The sequence below is a fragment of the Olea europaea genome, chromosome 13, assembly GCF_002742605.1.
Source record: "Olea europaea var. sylvestris chromosome 13, O_europaea_v1, whole genome shotgun sequence".
Lineage (NCBI taxonomy): Eukaryota > Viridiplantae > Streptophyta > Magnoliopsida > Lamiales > Oleaceae > Olea > Olea europaea.
In genome coordinates, this window is record NC_036249.1 from 20,160,493 (window position 1) to 20,184,704 (window position 24,212).

A 24,212-nucleotide genomic window follows, 5' to 3' on the forward strand; every position below is an offset into this window, starting at 1 on the left:
TTATTAGGTGACGGGCGCTAGCTGTCATGTTCATTGGATTGGCTGTGATAGGAAAATTCACTTCAATTTTGGTTTTTGCTTGAAGAGATGTTTCAAATGTTAAAAGTTTCTTATGAAGTTCATCAAATGTATGGGTTGTTAATAGGTTGAATAGCATGAATAAGTTCTTTATAGTCGTCGTCTAGTCCATCCAAAATCTTCTATGTAAGATCATCTTTATACATTGGTGTTCTAAGTATAGCTAGTTCATTTGTATGGGGCTTTAACAGATCGAAAACAAAAGTAATGTTTACAGTATTTTCAGTGGAATCTTTTATAAAAATTTTGACTTGTCTGATGCATCCGTGAGATGCTTTTGCATATGTGTTGGCAAGAATAACCCATGCCGCTTAAGAAGTTTTGGCTCTAACAACAAATGGTAGTAGGAGATAGAGATCCAATGAGAACCCTGAGAATCAGTTGATCTTGGCGAACCCACATGTTGTGAGATGGATTCGATTTGTGGCATTATTTGCAGTCAGAGTCTTTGGTGGACAAGGGTTGGCGCCATCAATATATCCAAGAAGATCATACCCAATAAAGAATGTTTCAAACTATAATTTTCATGAAACATAATTGTTTGAGGTGAGTTTAGAGGGAGCTTGTGGAGAAATATTGATGGTGATGAGATGAAATTGATTGGTGTTGTGGAATGGATTGGAGCAATTAAAAAGGGTATATTAATTGAATTATTTGTCTCGTTTTTAGTAATGGTTGAGAAAAACAAAGGAGAAGATTAATGGGAGAGAAAAAGGTGTTTTCTTAATACCATGTAAATGCAATTTTGATAAAATACAAATAGAGAGTAGGGAGAGCCAATCTCACTCTATTTTAGAAAATTAGAACAAATAGTCTATTATAGCCTACTTTGAAGATTTAATTTTTCAAAATAAATAGCACATCACTTTTAAAGAATCTTTTGAAAATACTTTTATGCATCAAATAATCTTGCATTTAGTTTGAGTTGAGTATGGGTTCAAAACATCGGTAGTTTCGATGGTCTATGTAATTCAGAGTACTGACTAATGCCTAAAAGTCATTACACCGATGTGAGCATTAGCGTCTTAAATAGAAAGAGAAAACTCTTGTCTCTACCAATTCATGTTAATGCATTTTTCATTTCTATATTTCTACTTTTACCTATTTAGATTCGATAATATGAAGTTTTGTCCAATTTGTGCATGTAAAATGATAGTTATCCGATATATTATTTATTTTCGATTAACTTTTCCAATGGGAATCACTTACAATTTTGCATTTTTCTACGATTATTTTCTATATTCCATTTCAAACCATTTTGCGGTAAAAGTTGATGGTCAGTTTGGATTGTTTTTCAATTTTCTGTTTTCTATTTTAAGAGTCTTTTTTAAGAATGCTAAAAATGCGTTTGATTTGTCATGTTTTCAAAATTATCTCTCATAACAAGAAACTAGAAAATATGTTTGGTTTAATATTTTAAAAAATTATTTTATGGCATTTTATACCATTAAATTTGATTATTTAGTAGATATGAGACTATTTTATGATATTACCAAGTAATATATACAATTTAAATTTGGTTAATCTATCAATATTTTTTTCTCGCTACCAGCATAAACTAAATAATAAATAATAATTTGAATTCAAATATAGGAAATAAAAATAAAAATTGATTTTAGGCACTGAGAATAACTTTATCCGTATTTATTTCAATACGTTTTTACAATTTTTATGTAAATAATTATTAAGAGATCGAACTATTTTTAATTTTTCAAAATTTTTATTTTTCTAGAAATTTTTATAACTTTATTTTTTTCAGAATTTTTTCTTTTTATTTATTTGTTGTTTATGAGAACTTTTGTAGAGAATTAGATTTTATTTTTTTGACATTGTTTTCCTTTTAATTTTTTTTAATTTTATTTGTTCGAATTTTATATTTTAATTTTTTTAAAATTTCAAAATTTCAAATCTTATTTAAATACTTGTTTTTTTTTTTCATATTTTGAGTATTATTAGAATTTTCACTGAAAATACACAAAATATCAAAATGCAATTTGAGTTTTATGTTATAAGTTTAACATTGTTTTTGAAAATGCACTTTCAGAAACTCTAGACTAAACACATTTTCAATGTTTTACAAAATTAAAAATTGAAAATAATTTGAAAACAATAAACAGACGCACTATTAGGTTTCGTTTTGCTAAACTTCCTGCTAGGCTTACCAGGGTCTAATGATTGAATTTTTTAGTGTCCGAGATGATGACAATGATCGCAATAGCTAGGTGGTTTTTCATAATACATTTTCCACCAAACCCCAACTCATCTATACCAATCCAAACTCTATCATGCATGTTTGGACACATCAACTTAAACACAAGTCTAGCCTCATCAAGTCAAATAAGGAACTCAATACACAAATGTTTCCAAATTGGATTAACTATAGAGAACATCTTCCACATTTATCTATAAGAATATGTATGGAAGACCTTGTAAAGAGACTGAAGAATCAGAGGTTCCTTAGAAGGATGGAAATTTCTGTTCCACTTGAATATTCTCATTGGTGATTCATTTCAGCCATGTAGATTTCATAATCAATTTAAAATAATCCTTGCCCACAAGCATATGTAATTGCTGAGAAGTAATAAATATAATGAGTTAAAAGTATCGTTTCACGTGGAATACATTTTAAATTGAATTCTATTAGTTTGTTATCAAATTGTAAATGTAAAGTAACAAAAGATGGTGTTTTAATTATTTCTAAATTATCTACTAATTGACTAAGATGAATTCAAATTAAATATGTGATGCATGTGTTGGAATTTCACATTCATCTATTAACATTCTATTTTCGATTCTTGACCTATGTAATTTATTATGATTTGTGTATATCTGACAATCGATAATTCAATTTTATTTAACTATTTCTCCCAAGCTAAGTGAAACATATTCAAAGCAAGACACAACTATATTCCTATTTAGAATTCATACGCAAAACAAATATGATTATATACTACATACATGTTATTCCTAACATTTATTGCCTGCGTGTTGGAATTAAAAAGATTTAAATTTATTGTAAACCTTCGAATGCTAAAACAATAAACTAATTTCCTAATTGATGACCAAACAATTAAATAATCCAACAAAGCATACAAGATCAATCAAGAACACAAATTGATTCAACTACTTGTTCTTTGAAATAAAAAACAAAAAACAAGCACTAGTTTAGCATGTTTCTAATGTTATTCATGAAGAATAATAAAAAGACATTGCCCGAAATTTATATGAATATAAGATATATGTGGTTGCAATTTTTTTTTCTTGATCTTCAATCTCAAGCTTTGATTCTTCACTTTTTGATGTAATTTGCCTTCAAATTCTTGTTAGGTTTGATCTTCTCTCCTAAAAGATGGTGAATTTGCCGCTTTTTTTTGGTAGATTTTGTAATTTGATGTGATTTGAAAGGTTAGAGAGAGATCTATTTCGCCATTGTTCTGTATATATAATGGCTTGAAATTAGGTCAAAATCTCTTCCAATTTGAGTTCCATAAGAATTTGCATCATAGAAAGAAAGTTGTCCTCGTCTGCCTAGATTAAAACTATGCTCACTCATTGTAATAAAAAATCAACATTGGGATCCCAAATTTTATGTCTCGCACACACAACGACGTTAGTATAGGCAAGCTAAGTTGGTCCTCCAGGGTATGAGTCGATCATTTTTTGTGCATTTTCATTCATTTGTCTTCTATTCTCCTCAATTGACTTTCCACATTCTTCAGTCATCAATATGTTGTTTAAATCAATTATTGGATATTTAAAATTTGGTCCTCGAAATTTGAAAATCATCATTTCCATCGATTTTTTCATTCATTTTTTCCAACTTCATTTTCAATCATTAAGTTTTACCTAACAGACAATAAATACCTTAGATTAAGTTATAATTCATGAAAAGTACTTCCAAATATTCCTATTTGAAGGTCTACATAAGTGTATAATTTACATTTATCAAACACTCTAAACTTGAACATTTGATTGTTCTTAAACAAAACTATAACATATCTCAACAAGCAAGCATACAATAAATTTTGGTTAGATAACATGTTGTTTGTCTCAGGATTGGAATCATTTTATTAAATCTATAAGCAGCTTCAATGTGTAATCTATTGCTGAATTTACATATTAAATATCACACTCTATTTTAGATAGATCTTACTAATTGCAAATCAATATCCCAATAAGAATGTGTAATCTTTGTGAACGTCTCTAATAACCAACGAATAAGAAGTGCTTGTCCTTGTGTGGATCCTATTTCAAGTGGTATCAGTTGAATGTTAATCGATTAGTTGTACGTTTGAATCCGACTTGGGGAGTGCGTCTTGTGTTTTATGTACCTACTTTTTCATATTTGCTATGTGTATTCTATTTTATACATTAGCTTGATCCCTTACTAATACTACTACTACTACTGCTACTGCTACTGCTACTGCTGCTGCTGCTACTACTACTACTACTATTATTATTATTATAATAATAATTATTATTATTTTGAATTTTCAATAAGTGTCCTCAACCGGATCTTTTATAGGATAGCTTTCGCTCATAAATCATGGTAGTTTTTTTTTTTTCCCTATTTTGTACATTGATTAGTATATTGCCCCTCATCAAACATTTATTATTAAAAATCAATTTCTAACTTTGGATTCTTACATAATTTTCTCAATACATAGTTCCAAGTATATACATCATATTTGGTGAGACTCTCTAATCCACAAGAGCAAGCAAATTAAAAAGAATTCTTTTTCGAAATTTTTGATTTTTTTTTTGTAATTTTCTAATTTTTTTCGTATAATAAAACAATAAAATTTTACATAATTCACAAAAAAAAACTCAATATTTTTTTACTGCCAAACTTAAATTCGAGATTGCCCTCAATGTCTCAAAATATCATCAAGTAAGCAAAATAGAAGGGCAAAGAAGGAAATTATACACCCTTCGGATGCATGTCAAATGGTGGAGGCTAATGATAAATGAAATTTCCATGGCTAGATAACTCACTTGGATGCCTCATTTTTCTTGTCCATTGTTAGTTTGTACGTTTTCAGTTGTCATGTTCCTATAAAATAAAGAGAAATTAATCATTAATAATCAGTTATACTATAATTATTCACTGTTTATAGAAATTAATATTAATAATTTTGTAAATATTAAATATTTTATTTTAAATACTTGTGTGGTGTGATTTTCACATTTTAAAAATGAGAGAACTACCTAGAAATCTACAATAGATTAATTATCATAAATAAGATGAATTAGTTTAAATTTCAAATATTGGGTGGTAATTAGGATTTACTAATTATAACTAATAAATATTTAATTAAAATAGAAATTAGAAAAAGATGGTAATTGTTCCAATTAAAATATAATTGAATTTTCATTTTATACACGACACTCTCTCTTTCTTCCATACATGTTCTCTCAATACCATTCGCGAAGACACGATTGTCTTCTCGAACTTGCATTACCATTCACCAGCGATTTTGTTGTTCATTATCTTCAGTATTTAAGAATCTCAACCTCGTTCAAACCTCCTACTAATCTATAAACCCACCATTATCACACAAAGATTTACCATAAAATTGTCCTATTTTTGCTTGTTTTAAAAAATTACAAGTATTGAAATGGTTTTAACTCGGAGCTTGGGGGATAGAAGGAGTGACATAGAGAAAGGTAAGAGGAAGAAGGAGATTAAAGAATCTTCTCCTTGAAAGAGGCTGGAGATGTTGGGTTCGGGTGGAAAATCTTCAAAAAAGGTGAAATCGATGTCTATGCTTTCCATTTTGTGGTGCATTTGTTTTCCATTTAGTGTTGTAGTGTATGGGCAGACTAATTATGGCACCAATCACGTGCTGTGACATGATTTTTAAACTTTGTGACATGTTTGTGATCTAATCAATTGTTGTCACCTGTATGAAGTGTTGTGACCTTATTTTGGATAATTTGTGACCTGTATAAAATGATGTGGTGTTCGGAGTCAAGGTTTTTATGATGTGATGGACGTTTTATAAAATTTCATGTATGTATATTTTGATGTTAGGGTGTTTATGTATATGCTGAAGTCATAGCAATTTGTTTGTATATTGTGATTTGTATAAGAATGGAAGTATCTTATAAAACGAAGCAAATGGTTTCTGCGAAAGATAACAATCAGCTCTATTCGGCATGTCATCACTAACTTCGTGATGAAATTCAACGATACACTCAAGTAGATACTTGAATATACATGTTTTTCATATTACATGCACTACAAAGAGATAGATGTTTAGTCACAGTTGATTCATAAAGTCTTGTTATAGGCAGTAAATCAACCGAACAAATAAGAGATGTGGTTTAACATAAATAGAAGATTTATTGATGTCTCAATTGCTGAATTTTGCCTTGTGACTAGACTGTGGTATGTGGTGTTGATGATCGAACCAAGTTAGGGGCAAAACCTTCTCCAATTAGGAAAAATATTTCTATGAGTCAAAGATGATAACAAGTCATGACGTGGAAAGGGTATTTTTGTCACTAGATGATGATGCTTCTAAATATAGTGTGGCTAGATTATTGATCATTTATCTGTTCACAAATCATCTGTTTGCCACACCATACGTGAAGGTGGTTGACCATTATATATTTGGATTTGCTGATATTTTGAGACTCTGGATATGTTCCCTTAGGAGAAACATCTCTTTGAATTGATATTATCATCATTGAAAAAAGTTTTACAGAAAGAAACAGCTACTATAGGTTGTCTGATTTTTAATTGCTTTTTAAGAGTGGTTGTATTAATGTGTACCTGGTATTGAATGGAATGTGGCCAGAGTTGTGGGTAAAAAACACCCTTGAATAATAAATTAAAGTGCACAACACCTTTTTCTATGGCATTGTTGGATGAGAAGATGTTTTCCAGTTACAATGTAAGTTTTACATACATTATGAATTGTCTTACTAATCATATTTAAGATAAGACATATGTCTAACTTTTTTAAATCGTGAATCCACCTAGATGAGATAAACTTGAGCTTATGGCGTTTTATATGACAAGTTCAAATATGAAATTTAGATATATTGTGATATGAAATACAATATGTTTATGACATGTAATACTATAATGTGACATGCAGTTTTCATGTGACTTGAACCTTATGAATTTCTGTTATGTGAAGGCAATACTATAATGTGAAATGACATATATTTTTTAATTAATTGAAGCATGTGACACTCTGTATGCGACCTGCTATAATAATGTTACCTACTATATTAATGTGATCCGAAATACTACAATGTGAATTGCAATGTGAGCATGAATCTCCAATATATCTTATATAACTTATGTTCGATATAATGTGACCTGATTCGTATTATTGTCTAAATTGATTTTGTTTGTGTTACATGATAGATATGCCTACTTAAAGCTAAAACAGCCACATCAAACTGTTGAGAGCCATGAAAATTAGTTGGGCAAAAGGGAGTCTACCCCTCAATTCACACCAAAGTCATTTTATTAGCATTAATTCCATATGTTGGTGTGCTACAGCCAAATGTGGATATAGAAGTCGCAAATGATGATCTTGTGGTTCCACCTCCAAGAGGATAGAAGGGAGTTGCAAGCTCAAACTTTGCAGTCACATACTAGTTATTCCCTGATTTCTTCGTTCGTTGAGTCTAATTGTTGTATTTAATATTCAAATTCATCCACTGTATATGCTCTACAATAGAATTTAATGCATATGTAATGTTGTGACTTGATTTTGGGTAATTAGTCTTCAAATTTTTAAGCAAATAACACGAACAGATCCCATGCATTGCTGGATGTGTTCCCCCCCTCCATCCCTAGTTCTCAATCAGGTTGTCTTTGAACCTATGAACAGCTTCCCTAATCCCAACAATCTGGGACATATTGCTACTAACACTACTAAAAACTATAGCTTCATGCACAGATTTTTCGTATCTGAAACCTCGATATCCATTGCAATTACTCTTTATCAATAGAATATTTGCAACTGCAAATCCGTTGCTAATTTGAGGGTCACTGATAATTACCAACAAATCCTACAGTAGGTAATGAGCAAACATTATATTCGTTGGTAAAATGTAAATCTTTTACCAACAAAATTTGTGTTGGTAAAAATCTTAATCAATACCAACCGACTTTTCGTTGGTAAATGTTTACCATTACAATTGGTAAAAATCAATATTATAAATAGCCGCATATGTGTGAGACATGGTAAAAAATTTATTTATTTATTTATTATTGTTATTATTAATTATTTGATAATTCTATTTTTTTTAACTTTTAGCCAACCGAATTGACAGGCCAAAATATTGTTTAATCACTTATTGGACCACGAATTAATTTATAGAAGGCAACTCCGAAAACTTTGTTGTGAACTTTCGATGTGGGATAAGTAAATTACTTTTACCGATGGATAGTCCGTTTCTAATTACCAACGAAATACCCATAGGTGAATGATCCAAGTGTTAAACGATTATCAGAGGCACGAATTATCCGTTGGTAAAGAGATATCATCATTACCAATGAAAAATCCGTTACTAATTATCGTAATTGAAAGTGAATTACTTTTACCAATAGATAATCAGTTTCTAATTACCTCCATTGGGAATATTCAGTATATCACCTACGGAATATCTGTAAGTGAAGACTCAAATGTTAAATGGTTACATGAGCACGAAATATCCGTTGGTAAAGAAATATTATCGTTATCAACGCAAAATTCGTTGTTGATTATCGTAGTTGAAAGTAAATAACTTTTACCAACGGATAATTCATTTCTAATTACCAACAGATTACATCCGTTGGTAATTTTTCGTAGGTGAAAAATAGAGTAATCCGTTAGTAATTTTTCGTAGGTGAAAAGTAGTTTTTTAGTAGTGTGACTCTGTAGAAAAACTTTACCCTTGGAAATACGAATTCAATTACATTCCTTATACTATCATGTCTATCCAATACTATGAATAATCCATCTCTCGGTCCATATACCTCTTTAACATGTTAGGAAACCATGTTCATGACCTGTCATTTTCATTGTCTTGTGTACAAGTCATGAAGAGTATGCCCTCGTATTGGCATTTTAAATATGTGCCATCAACAACAATGATTGGCCTACAATATTTTCAACTAGTGATCGATGCTCCTAAAGCCATAGAGAAATAGTTAAATCTATTTAAATGATCTGTTTTCGTTCTTGTAATTGTTCCTATGTTTATCTGTTGTAACATATAGAAATAAGAAGGCAGCAACTGAAATGTTGTTGTTGGATCATCTCTAATCAATTTCAATGCCTGTTTACACGACTTCCATGCCTTCATATAATTCACCGATGCTCTATATCTATGTAACATGTCATTTGAGATATCATAAGGAGTATATACTGTATGTGAAAAAGTGTATTTGTACCTCATTCGATTTGATGCAATTGAGCTAAAAATATGCCGATGAGCTCCTATAACAATGTTCATCGAGCACGTGTGACCATTATACATTTCCATGATCTTAAACATTTTTCGTTTCTCCAAAATGTGAAGATTTATATATCCACTTGCAATCATTGTGCGAACACTTTATTACGTACTCTTTATATTCGATCTTCATACTTTATATTCAAACTTGTTTTGTATGGTATAGAATGCTAAGCTCATTTTCAGTATTTTTCTTGTTGGGAAAAATATTTCCGTCCACTGCTTCTCTTGCATTTGCTTGGGATACAAATGTCACATTTTCAACATTTCCTTCTTCAACGGCCACAATTGAGTCACAGACCTCCTACACTATTTGTTGTAAAGAAAACACATTAGCTAGTGACTTAACGAAAGTAGTCAACGATTTTAGGCATTGTAATGCACATCTTGACTAGAATTAATCTGAAGTCATAATATCATTCTTAATAGGATAACTCGATACAATCCCATCCATAGATTTTAGCCTCAAGTACTTTAGGACATTATTATTGCTTAGAGTTCAGATTGGAGGTAACATAGAATCCAAAGATTATGTCATTGTCACAACTACTTCTGCATGATTAAGCCATGAACTAACAAGCTCAATCAATTCATTGTACTTGCACGTATCATCACTAGGATAGGTGACATGTGACCTCGGTACAATAGGCAAATGTGTAAAACTATCATCCATGATCACACACATATAACAACATGTCAAAGTTAATTAATAAGAATCATGAACATTCATAACTATTGAGACAGACAATGTGTAGATACCAGGTCATATTTAGTCACAAATAACTAACATAGATGCATAACATTTCATTCAAATATAATAGTATAACATACAGGAAAAATAAGTCTCATATAGATCAGTTCAGACCACATATTCACACGTAATGTGAACTGATTGACATACAGTGGCATTGATCACATATTAGGATAAAGAAGTCACATACAGATCAATACATGTCACAAAAATTCACATTTACTGTAGACATTCACATACAATCTACATAGTTAGAGTCATGGAGAGTCAATTTCAATACATTGACATTAGTCACTGATTAAACTAGTTCCACGTACACACTGTCACAACATTTAAAAGATAGTTCACAATTTATTCAATAAAGTAGTCACAACTAGTCACATTTACCAGAAACATGTATCAATGTGAATGATGTATACCTATGGTCAGAGATAGTCACATCGATAGTTTAGGAATTGTAAATTGAAAAATGATGTCTCAATAGGTTGAAAGATGGTAAAAATCAGCATGTCAAGGAATTGTAAATTGTATATGAAAAAAATGAAGAAGGAAATCTCTATATACGTGGAGGAAAATTTGAAAACATTAATGCGTGTAAAATTATAAGCTTCTGGGAAACTTATCTTACCTTCGAAATCAGATCACGGATTTTATATTTTTTGCTTTGAGAATAAACCAATCACTCTACAAACGAGCTTCCTCTCTCCAGAACAACGAATATTAGACTTGTGACTATGGGATTGTGATTTCGTTCAGTGATTTTGGCTTGAAATCAACTTTGAATGGTGAAATTTCACCGATTTTAGACAATTTTTCTAGAGCTCAACTTCTAGAGAGAGAAACTGATATGATTTCGAGAAACTAGAGAGAGATATATCTTTTAAATATAGCAGATAATTGATTTCTTATATTTAATCTAGATTTAGTGTATGTTATATTATAATTTTATATACTACTTGATTTATGAAATTGTTTAGGGAGTTTCTTAGTTGTGAAAATTGGTTCCTATAGTGTAATAGTTACGAATTAATCTCTAAAAAGTTTCCTATTTTAAATTCAAATGCCAAATTCTCCATGGTTACTCCTAGCCCAACAAAAATTGAAGTTGAGATCTGCTGTTTAAAATCGGTTGTCCGTTCAATAATTTATTGACACATCATTTTAAATCATCATGTTCAACTTTTGTCACGATACCTTGTACTGATATAAAATGATGTGTTGATTTACTACAAATAGAACAATCATTTTTAAATAGCAGATTTCAACTCAAAAAATTGGGCCAACTAATAACTGCGTCCAAGATTCAGCCACATCCCCTACTCTCTCTCTCCCTCCCTCGCTCCCCCTGCTGACAAAGGCACACTCTTGGAGGAAAATGAAACCAGCTTCCGAACTCTCCTCGTCTTTTCTCCACCTGTTCTACCTCTTCTCTTTCCACCTATTCATGCATACACTGTCCTATTCATACAAATACACGTACATTATGCAAACCTGTTGATTTCACATTTCGTACAATTATCCAACTCAATTTATGAACTTTCATGGCTACTCTCTTTTCGCTTTTTGTTTACTCTTCCACTTTCCTTTTCCTCAAAAGCCCAATTCTTAAAGCATTTTGTTCACCCTCAGATTTTTCTATTATAGACTATGATGATGAATCAAAACCATTTCGGGGGGATTACTCGCTGCCGTCTCCCCCTTCTCCTTCTCCGCCGATGCGCTCTCCTTCCTTATCCTGCGAGGATCTTAAAGGCATCGGCTCCCTTAATACCACCTGTGAGCTCAGCTACAGCTTGAATATTACACAAGACGTTTATATTGAAGGTAATGGGAATTTGTTCATTCTTCAGGGGATATCTTTGATCTGCCCGGAATTGGGCTGTTCAATTGAGATCAACATCACCGGTGAATTTAGGTTGAACCCATTTGCGAAAATTGTAGCTGGGTCGGTCTATATAGTAGCTGGGAATGCGAGTTTATTCGGGGATTCACTCATTAACGTGACGGCATTAGCGGGGGAGCCTCCGGAGGACTCCACTGGAACACCTAGGGAGGTGCAGGGTGGAGGCGGGGGACATGGGGGCCGGGGTGCAAGCTGCGTAATGGATAGTAAGATGTTGCCTGAGGACGTGTGGGGTGGGGATACGTATTCTTGGGAATCCCTGGGGGCACCAAGGAGTTATGGGAGTAAAGGTGGAACCACAAATAGGGAGGAGAATTATGGTGGCAAAGGGGGTGGGAGAATTTGGTTGGAGGTAAAAGATATTGCAAATGTATGTGGATTGCTGTTGGCCAATGGAGGGTCTGGTGGGATCAAAGGCGGAGGAGGTTCTGGTGGCAGTATTTACATCAAGTCACCAAAAATGTAATGTATTGTAATTCAACTGTGCTTTGTTCCTTTCGTTATGAATCTTTACCTTAGAGGTCAATGTTGCATTGTCTTAGGACCACAACTATGATTTACCATGTGAATACCAGCCATCTGCTTCCATTTTGCAGCATATATACACTCTTTGAGTTACATGTACACTCGCTTTTTGTGTGTACTTAGATTACTTAAAATGCTTTCGGTGTAAACTGTGTGGAAGCATATTTCCTACTGTAGGAACTGCACTGTGTTCCATTTTCTTCGCTCTCTCTTATTATATGCACAAAACTTTACTTGATTTATGCCAGCATATTTCTCTGGGAACCTGTCATAATATTTCTTTTAGTTAGACTGATATTCTTTTCCTCCCAGTACTTTTTTTGGTAGTTATCTTAGAAATTCCTCTTCTAGTTTTCCTGGCACAAATCTGTTTCAAGCCTTAGTCTTTGCTTGAATCCACCTGTGGCAAGATTCATCTAACTCCTCACATAGTTTATTCCCTGACAGTACCCCTCATGCTGAACTTCTTTAATGTGAGCACTACAGTCTTTTAGCTTCTCTAGCTCTTCGTTTAAATGATTTTCACTTTTGGCCTTTTGAATTATCATGACCTTAGAAACACTGGTGCATATTAATTATTAAAGTTAAACCGAGAGAGGAATTACTTAAGGTCTATGTTCAGAACTGTTCTATGGATTTACCAATTCACCTTGTCCTAGTTGGTTTAGGACGGTCGTTTCCACAATTGAGGTCAGGGGTTCAAAGATTGGTAACTCCCCCGTTAAAAAATTGAAAACCCCCCCAAAAAAAAAAAAAAAAAAAAAAAAGGCAACAAAACACTGTGATGTGGATTTAAGTTAAATTGTTTCATGTGAGATATTTTCAAGTTTAGGTCTGTATCCTGGTGTAAGTTACAAATGCATCCGTGATACACATAAAGAGCTCAATATTAACTTGGGTGAACATTCAACTTACAGGTAATCTATGAAACCATCAACTAATACAAGAATTATTCTAGATGTACATTCTAGTTTACATTATGGATGACATTCTCTCTCTGTGTCAAAATCTGGCAAGTGATGTGAAATGGTGCTGAAAAAAAAAATCAAGGGCTATGATAGGAGCCACGTGTAAGGATGTCAAAGTTAATGTAAAAGTGAATGTACATGTGCCAAGTTTGCGAATACAATATCTCTAGTATTCTATGCTATGTAGGCTTATAAGATGAGGATCCATTGATAAACAAATAAATAAATATAGAGTACTTTTCCGAGACTCTTGTGAACTTAAGATAATTTTTGATACCACACCACTTTCTAGGTGCAAGGTGCACCGATCTAACCAGATAACTTTCAATCCCCTATCTGGGCCAAAGGTGAGGTGCATTTAATATTATGCAATGGGAGGGCGGAGTTGATGTTCAAGCAGGTCTCTCATTTCCTCACTTTGGAATTTGGACCTGAAAGTTATGGGTTGTAAAGCATTACGGAATGCCTAAATGTCTATTGTTGTACAACTTGTCACAAGCTCGTCAAAACAACAATAAAAGAAAAACAAGCTACGCCTTGTCTCTGAAAAATTTGTGGTCAATTACGTGAATTTTTTTGGCATTTTGTTGGTTTCCTTGCTATATCTAACAAATAGGTCCTTAGCAACCACAACTGGCCACATTTGTTTGGGTTTAATCGTCTGTCTTCTAAGCTGTTTGACTGACACTACTCCACTCTTACCGGCAAAAATGATTTTCTGTGTGTAGGAAACCGAGATTATGGCAGGAATACAGGGAATTTGGAAAGATACCTAATTCTTTCCTTAAACAGATAAATTGATAGGTTTTTATTGTTTTCCTAAATTAAGTGATTGCTTTCCTTTTCTTATTTGTATAATTTTACTATAAAAGGATGTAAAATTGGTGTACATTATGAATTAAGAAATAAGAAAACGTGAATTGTTATTCATTTTTCACTATGTTATTATTGGCACACCAAGGTACTCTTGCCCTCTAGAAAACTTTTACTTTGATGCTTTAGCACTAACAATAGCCCTTGACAATTCCACTTATGCTTCCGCTTTATGTGACTTGGATTTCAAGAGCTATTTGCTTGTAATTTGTGTTTGATAGGTGTTTAATCTGTACTGCTAAATTAATGTGTATCTGTTTAACCTTGAACTTTGTTACATGTAAATCATTTTTATTTCCCAAATACTGTAATGGCCAGAATCATGTTGTGGCTGATTGTTCGTTTTTCAAAAACAGGACTGGAAGTGGCAGGATAAGTGCTATTGGAGGTAATGGATTTGCTGGAGGTGGTGGTGGAAGAGTTTCTGTAAATGCTTTTAGCAGGCATGATGATCCTGTATTTTTGGTCCATGGTGAGGCCTGTTAGCAAACAAACTTTTCCATGAGTTATCATCATTAAACCTTGCAATTAATATTTATGAGAGATATCTATCTCAATGGTTAAATAATTGTTTTGTGAGTTTTATTATGAGCAAAGAGGAAACCTTGAATAAACTATAGAATAGAGAGATTGAATCTCAACAATGTTATATGATTATTAAAGCTGGTTACTACTTGACTGGTATGCAATCAATACGAGGTTCCCTGTATGTGATTTTGAATGAAAGTAGCCAGAAGTTCATGGCTGTCTTTCCAAAGAATGGCCGAGTAGTAATCTAGTTATTGGTTCTTTCTTATGCCTATTGTGTCTGACTTTTCTTTTTGATGTTATAGCTCTAGGATAATTACATGCGTGTAGCGGACTCTTGCTTGTGTGCTTGTGATTTTTCTGTATGCAATCAATGTTAGGCTTGCATTGTGTGATTTTGAATGAAAGTTGCCAGTAGTTCATGTCTGTCTTTCCAAAGAAGGGCTGATTAGTATTCTTATGTCTACTATGTGGTGCACTGATTTGATTTCATATGAGCTTGTAGGATTTTTAGTCACTTTCTATATGCCATAGTTCAGATTGTTCAGTCCCTTTTTGTCTAAGAAATCTCTAGAATCTTGTGCCATAACAGTGATCATCCTATTTGCACTTTAGAACATCACCTTTGAATGTGCCAATATACTGTTTTGAGGATTGACACTGCATGGCCAAATTTTAACAGGAGGAAGAAGTTTTGGCTGCCCTGCTAATTCAGGTGCTGCTGGGACATTCTTTGATGCTGTCCCTCGAAGACTTATCATCGACAATTATAACATGTCAACAGATACTGATACACTTCTGCTGCAATTTCCAAACCAACCACTTTGGACAAATGTTTATATTCGCAATGGTGCTCGAGCAAATTTTCCTTTGCTCTGGAGTCGAGTTCAGGTTGCTGAAATTTAATCCTAGTGCCTGACAATGCTTTCATGAAATATCTTTTGTAATATTTCCTCCTTTTTATTTTCTAATTGATGGATTTAATCTGCTACTGCTGTTTCGCAGAGTGAAGTGTAGGGCAAGGCATAGGCCCCGAGGTGGAGAGGAGTACTGCATTCTTTCTGTATTTTAAAGATAAAGAAAATGGTGGAATGATTTTAAAACAGTGAAAATATCTGAATAGCAGATTAAAGTAAAGAATATAGAATAAGCAGAAGCAATAAATACATATTCAACATAAATAAACGTCATAAATAGTTATGTTCTTTCATATCAGAGCAAGTATAGGTTCCTTTCCACTTTGGAGCTCATGCGCATTTTATAACATGTCTTAGTTTATAATTCTGACAATTAAATTTATGTTTTGTCAATTTGGTGAACCCCAATTAGGAGGCACTCAAGACTAGTCTTTGGTGTCCTAGGTATCATCTTGACCTTTGAGACTTAGGTCATAGGCCTATCCCGGAGGCATGGAATGTTTTTGGACCATTTTGCCTCAGGTGGACCCCAGTCATGCCTTATAGAGCATTAACTCTTAATTTCTAATACATTTTTTAAGCTATATTTCTGTTACAATCTTGAATATATTAAGTGTTGATTAATGGTGGGTGTCTCCATGTTCTAAATCCAAATTGGAAGGCTTCTAGAATGTGTTTTCTCATTTTCTTGATACAATGAAGGATCAGTAATTAATAATTTTCTTGTACTCGCCCTAAAGGATGCTACTTATGAGCTTCTAACTGCTGGAAATTTAATCAAAGATACTAGGTGATGCCTATTTCTTGTTTTGGGAATTCAATTTGTTTGATCCAGTATCATTTTTCATGAAATGCTTTTCTATAGTTAAACCTTCTTCCTTCTGCAAAATGTGACTCTTATTATATTTTCCTTTTTTTTTTTTTTTGGGGGGGGGGGGGTTGGAGTTCGAGGTGGGAGGACATATGTTCATAATACTTCCAAGTTCCTTGATTATTTGTTGTCCAGCATTTGACTAGTGCAAAATTACGTCATAAAATAGGAAAGTTTAATACATCTTTGGCACAAAGCAAATAGTAACTCCTTTTGTTCTCCAATTTCTTTTTCTTAATGTCATACTTTTCTTCTATATATATGTGTGTGAATATTCAGTTATTTTTATTTTCTCAAACTAAGTTCTTTCATATGTATGCTGTTATTTTGTGAAAAATGAAAATCCTTTCTTATGGTTTCTTTATAGGTTCTTACTTTGAATGATTTATGTTCACTGGATAATTACTTCTTTATGCTTTATGATAGCCAATATGATACTTAACCATATCACTTTGATGTGAGCTTATGATATTTGTTGAAATCTCGAATGATTGCATTAGAGGCTTAATTGATTGAAGATGATTGACAGGGATTATCTTACCAAAAATAGTGTTGTAATTATATTGATTGAATTATTATCTTATTTAGGAGATTAGTATTTTTTTTCCTTTTTTACTCATTTCATTGTATTATAAATAAGATCTCTATATTGTACAAAAATATGTGAAAAACATTACATTTGATTTCATGGTATTAGAGCCGGGTTCTTCAAAACCAAGCAACCAATGACTGAAATACTAATCAATAGTAAGGGGTCTATGACCCCTGAAACTCCAAATTTAGAAACAGAGATCACCTCTATAATGTGTTTGAATGGCCCAGAAACCTTCTCCTTCCAACTCACAGTCGAGAAATTAAATGGAAAGAACTTTCGAGAAGGGGCACAGTCAATAAAGCTTGTGATCGACAGGAAAGGGAAGATTAGTTACCTCACCAGCGAGTCCAAGAAACCGATCGATGCTGCATGCTGAAAAAATGGAACTTAGAAGATTCAATGGTTACTGCTTAGCTCGTGAATTCCATGAAGCTCACGATAGGAAAAACCTCTCTTCCTATCGACGGCAAAGGATATATGGGATGTGGTGAGAGATGTATTACGATGCGGAGGATTGTTCACAAATTTTTGAAATCAAGACCCGTCTATGGCAAACCAAGCTAGGTGGTGAACAGGAAGTGACAGAGTATTATATGGAGATGACAACGTTGTGGCAAGGACTGGACTTAAGTGTTGAGAAGAATGGGAGTGCTTCAGCAAGTGTACGATACAAGAAGAGGTTGGAGAATAAACGGGTTTATGAATTCTTAGTTGGGCTCAATCGAGACTTGGATGACGTTAGGGGATGCATACTTGGCCGATGACCTCTGCATTCAATGCACGAGGTCTTCTCGGAGGTGAGAGGAGAAGAGAACCGGCAAAAGACGATGCTTAAGGAAGCCAACTGGGAGTGAAGTCTCTTATCAACCAAGGGATTTGGGCCTAATGAAATTTCTGCCCTTTTATCTAATGGAATTGGGCATGGGATTGCTTTAATATCTAGAGGAAGTGGGCCTGTTGAAAATTCAAGAAGTGGGCCTATGAGAGGAACGGCTATTGGGTTAAGACCAAAATTGAAATAGGGACAACTCTAGTGTGAGCATTGTTGTAAGCCAGAACATAAAGAAGACACATGTTAGGACATACATGGAAAGTTGATAGATTGGAAATCGAGGCAAAATAATAGAAGTTGTAGATACCAAGCATTTGTTGACTATCAAATAGAGGAACACAAGGAGTCCACTAGTGCCTTTAATTCCGAACAGATAGACCTAATTTAAGAAGTTTTTGAATCTCTAACTACCAAGTCAAACCTTTGCGAATAGTCCTTCAAGTTCACTTGCCCACGGAGTTAATTTTCCGAGAGCCTTAAAATTAACAACATAATCCAAAACCCTCTGGATCATTGACTCTGGAGTATCAGATCACATAACGGACTCTCACCACTTATTTTCTTCACGTTCTACTTGTGCTGGTAACCTTAAAATTAAAATTGCAGATTGGTCACTTTCGACGGGCGTAGGAGAAGGGAGTATTCAAATCTCTGATTCTTGAATCTATCCTTCACATCCTAAATTTATCCTGCAATTTAAAATCTATAAGCCAACTAACAAAAAATTCCAATTGCTCTACTAAATTTCTTCTATCTCACTTTGTTTTTTAGGACCTATCATCGGAAAGACAATTGACAGTGCCAAGGAATGTAGGGGACTATTGCTTTAGGAAGCCGATGTGAACCATGTCAAATTTCATTTTGTGATTTTGCGTCTGTTCCTAGAAATAGTGAAATTCTGTTATGGCATTTTAGAATGGGTCGCAGCATTTTTCAGTACTTGAAATGTGTATTCCCTTCTTTTTTCTTGAATAAATAGCATATTGATCTTCAATGCAAAATTTGTGAACTTGTAAAACATAAACGCACGCCATTTCCAAAATCCACATACAGACCATCAAAACCATTTACCATAACCCCGAGTGACTTATGGGGCCCATTGCAAACCTTGAATCATACTCACTCAAAATGGTTTGTTACATTTATTGATGACCACACTCAAATTAGTTGAGTTTACCTACTGAAAGACAAATTAAATGTTCGTTCTGTGTTTATCAATTTTTATACCATGATTCAAACTTAATTGTATACACAAATTTAAATTCTACACGCTGACAATGATACAAAATACTTAAATAACATCATGGGGAATTTTTTTAAAACACATGGGATAATCCATCAAAGTTTCTGCGTCGACACTCCCCAACAAAATGGGATTGCTGAACGCAAAAATCGACACCTTCTGGAAGTTGCTTGTGTCTTGATGTTTACTACAAATATGCCTAACTCGTAGATACGATCATTTTCAATCATCTTTGTGTGGTGATTGTAGTCATCTGGATATTTCCATTCGTAGTCATTAAAGAGATCCATATCTTGCCACAGTCTCTTCAATATGTTGAAGTATTTAGTGACATTGTTCCCTCCTATGATGCAACGACATGGAAACGTGTGTGTCGACACGATACGTGTCGGATACGTCGACTCGTGATTTTAAAAAAAGTACCGACACGACACGTCTTTGACACGTTCATTAAATTCTTTAAAATTCTTCATTTATATAGTTTAAATTTAGTTTTATACTTGTTATGGATTTTTTTTATTTTTATTTTTGAAATTTTATAAATATGAGTATTTATTTGTTATTTACTAATAATTTTGAGTTAAAGATATATAATAGTTATAGCAAGAAAAAAGAATGATTATTGTAGAGTGTGCGAAGAGTGTCGGCACGGACATGGACACGCTACCCTAGTTGGAGTGTCCGTGCTACATAGGTTCCCTCCTTGTCGAATTCCACTGAGTTGGAGTCGCAATTCATATATCCGGATTGATTGCCAAGGTCAGAGTACATCTGGTTAATATTATCCCAGAGATCCTTAGCAGTTGAATAGCACATGTAGTTCGAGGCCATGTCTTCCTCCATAGAGTTAACCAACCAAGCCATAATCATGGAGTTTTCAGCATCCCAAGTGGCATAATTGGCATTTTTCTCTCTGGTCACATTTGTGTCACCACTCAAATACCCAATTTTTCCTCTGCCTCGAATATACTTACGTACTGATTGAGACCAACACAGATAGTTGTCTCCATTAAGGCGTATGATAGTTATCTAAACAGAATGGGAATCATAATTGAAGCCACGGTTTTCAGAAGGTTTGATGGTGATTCCGGACATTGTGGGGGGTGAAAGAAAGTTGAATTAGGGCTTATTTTGGAGATTAGTATTTTTCCTTTAGGATCTCTATATTGTACAAAAATATGTGAAATACAGAACATTACGTTTGATTTCAATATTTCCTTAAATGTGATCTGTGAGGGTTTATTATCTTTTCTGTTTTCATTTTTTTTTTCCTCACCATGTCATGTCTGCCTCCTATATGGAGATTTTACACATAATTTTCTGTTTCTAACTATTTTTTTGTGAATTTATTGACTAGGTTCGAGGACAACTTAGTCTATCATGGGGTGCATTTCTGAGCTTTGGGCTCATACATTATGCTTTGTCAGAGTTTGAGTTGATGGCTGAAGAACTTCTGATGAGTGATTCAGTAATCAAGGCAAGTTGAGCCAATCGTTTCCCATTCTCTATTTGAAAATTTTCCCAAAATTTCTGTTTTTAGTTTATCCACTTTCTGCAACACGTATTTATTTATTTTTCTATTCGTTGGTTTCCTATTAAAATGCCTTTTTCCTTCATCAATATTTGGATTGTGTGTCGGACGTGTGTTGGAGAAAAAGGGGGTGGCGTGGGTAATTGCAAAATATACTGTTTCGTCATTTTTCAATTGGCTATTTGTATTCTCTTACATGACTAATTGCTTTTTAGAATTGTCTGCATCAACGTGGCATCCTTTTGGAAATGGATATGACTTGGCTATTTATAATTGCAAAATGTGCTGTTTTGTTATTCTTTACTTGGCATTTTTCATTCTCATATATGACAAATTGCTTTTTAGAGCTGTCTGCAACAACATGGTATGTTCTCGTGTCCCACCTTTTGGAAATGGGCATGACTTGTTTGAGATCCTATGCAACTCCCGAACATTAAAGTATGACTGAAAATCATTTTCCCTTAAATCGGTAAGCGTTAGTTAACTGTATTTTATATTTTACACATGAAACCAAGGCCTCCTGCATTGTAGGGAACACCTTGTATATCTTCAACAGTAAAGACAAAGATACGCAACATTTCTTTTTGTCCACATCTAACGTAGCATAAAATTCTGTGTTCATCCTATTATTTTTCTTTTTTGTGTGTGTGTTGAAGGAAAAAACTTAAATAAGTGAATGTCCATTCTCTAATGGTTTTAAGCTTTTAAATGAGGTGGTTTGACATGGCATGAGACCTTTCTTGTGATGCTCATCCAGCCAAGAAACTTTTGCAGGTATTGAAGTAATTTTCTTACCCTAAATTCACAGAAAATTTCAGTGCAAAGATCTCCACAACAGCAAAAAGAAATAGGCAATAAGCACTGGAAATAGCTACAAATAAACATTGCTAATTGTGTGAGCCTGCTTCAGCATATTACATCTGCATGTGGAGCCGGGGAGCCATCAGCTTGCATTACACAGAGGAAAATATTGGTTAATCTCACAAATAATACTCATGGTATGGTGAGAACAGACCAATTGAAAACTCCATGAACCTTAAAAATACTTTTCGACAAACATTAGGGATATAGGATGCCAGACATGCCACTTTCATCAGACGTGTCTGGATCTCGCCCAGGGCAACCTGTGGTTGCATAGCAACTCTTTTTTGTTCAAGTTGGTCTTAGACAGCCCCAGGCTGCTGGGTATGGTTTCCAGCAGCTCTTGCCTTGATTTGGATAAGGTGTTCCTATAAATTTTGTTATGCCTTCCAATCTTCATCTGGTTTAGCTCAGCAAAATTTTAAGATTATGATAAGCAATTTTTTAAGTTTATGATCTTCAATGGTGCATCTTAATCATGTGGCTAAATTGAGTCCATCTAATTGTGCAGTTCTTGTTCCTCAACTTAGAAATGAGTTTTGACAAACTTTTGACTATATGATATTCCCATTGGATTTCTTACATTGAATAGAAATGTAATCAGTCTAAATATGGTAAATACAACTACGTACATGATTATGTCAAGTCATAATCTTCATCAATCTTTGTGATCTTTGTCAATCTTCGTGATCTCCGTTGGCGATTCCTTTTGATCTTATTGACAACTCCTTCTTGATGCTGGTAAAAGCATCAATTTGCAATTATGAATTGGCGATGGTGACAATGCTAGTGCCCACGAAGAAGAGACTCTAATCACAGCAACCATCTATGAAAACTAGTGATGACGAGAGGATTGATTCGAATCTTGTAAATCTAGGGATTTAGTGATCCCACTCCCATAAAATTAGTGATTTTTGTAACACAATCTCATGAAATATGTGAATAGTTTATTATCTTCTTTATCAGGATTTTGGTTCTCTTATTTCTTTTCCCTCTTATGGCGCAAAAATGTTTGGGGGATGTTTTTTTGAGACATTTGAAGATTCATATTTGAAGGCCTTGGACAACTCAAATGTAGGTCGAGATTTGTTGCTTGAGGCTTTGAATTTGCCGCACATAGCATAAAAATGGTTGGCCACCCCTTTGTTTTCCTTTCTTTGGGAGTCCCCCCCCTCCCCCCCCGGGCCCGCCCGCCTTTTCTTAACTTTGGATTGATCCATATGATCTTTTTTTGGTAAGACTATGAGATCAATGTAATCTCACTTATTTATCTCTGTAAGGGTTTGGGTTTGTGTACTTTTATTGAAGTTGTGATAAGATTACAAGATTATTCTTCATGATTCTTTTTCCGATTATATGAGATTATTTTTCTTAATAATTGATTGTTTAATTGCCACACAATCTTTCATTTTAGGTTATCAGTAACATTATGAATAGAGTCTTTTACTTTTTAATAGTTGGACAAGTTTGTTAAATACAACTTAAATTTTCTGACATGGTATGGAGTGGATTTGATCCAACTTTGGTTAAACATGAAATCACCTCTGTTATCTGGCGAGTGGCCTTGTACCCCTCGTATGGCTAAATTCAGCTCTATATTTGTAAGTTATCACCATTGTTGCTGTTTTTTTCCATAACTTTCTTCCTGGTGACTGCACAATGTTGAGTCCTCTCTCAACTTTCTTTGTCCTCCACATGCAATTTCACTATGGTTTGCAAGCACTTGGTGCACAAATTGGAAGAAATCTATTCTTAAGAAAAGAATTCAAAAATATAGAATGTGAACTTTTTGTTTTCCCTCTCCAAACCCAGAAACAATTTGTTACAATCCAATTACATGGACCTGTTGAATTTTCTAATTTGAATCTTAATTGTCATCCTCCTTTCTTTGACCCAATTTTGTTGGCTGCTATTTGGGACATTTTAGATCATTTTTATAATATCACAAGTTCACGTAATTGGTTTCGTTAGTGTCTATCCTTACCATGTTAGAGGTTTGTTTAAAGATTTTACTTCGTTGTGGTATTATTACCGAACCATCGAAAGAAAATTTATTTTTCTTTTCCACCACATTTGTTTCCATTTCATTTTCTTAATCTCGTCCATCTGTGCCTCACTTTTTGTTAGGCAAGTCAGTGACTTCATCTTTGGGCGAATTGCTGGTGAACTCATGGATTTTTTTATTAATTTTAAGCAAAATACCAACTTCAATGGATTTTTAGGTTCCACGAGGGAAGGTTGATGGGGTTTGGGTTTTCCACATACATACATACA

General features: G+C 33.7%; 1 protein-coding gene across 3 annotated transcripts in view; it reads left to right on the plus strand.

Annotated features, from left to right (window-relative positions):
- The first annotated feature begins 11,573 nt into the window (after positions 1 to 11,573).
- The window catches only part of LOC111407817, a 40,472-nt gene continuing 27,833 nt past the window's right edge, over positions 11,574 to 24,212 (plus strand). For all 3 annotated transcript variants that reach the window (XM_023037500.1, XM_023037501.1, XM_023037502.1), the window contains exons 1-4: positions 11,574 to 12,656; positions 14,917 to 15,032; positions 15,771 to 15,979; positions 20,904 to 21,023. In XM_023037500.1, the coding sequence (XP_022893268.1) occupies positions 11,833 to 12,656; positions 14,917 to 15,032; positions 15,771 to 15,979; positions 20,904 to 21,023 (1,269 nt within the window). In that variant the 5' untranslated portion in view covers positions 11,574 to 11,832. The remainder of the gene's footprint in view (positions 12,657 to 14,916; positions 15,033 to 15,770; positions 15,980 to 20,903; positions 21,024 to 24,212) is intronic.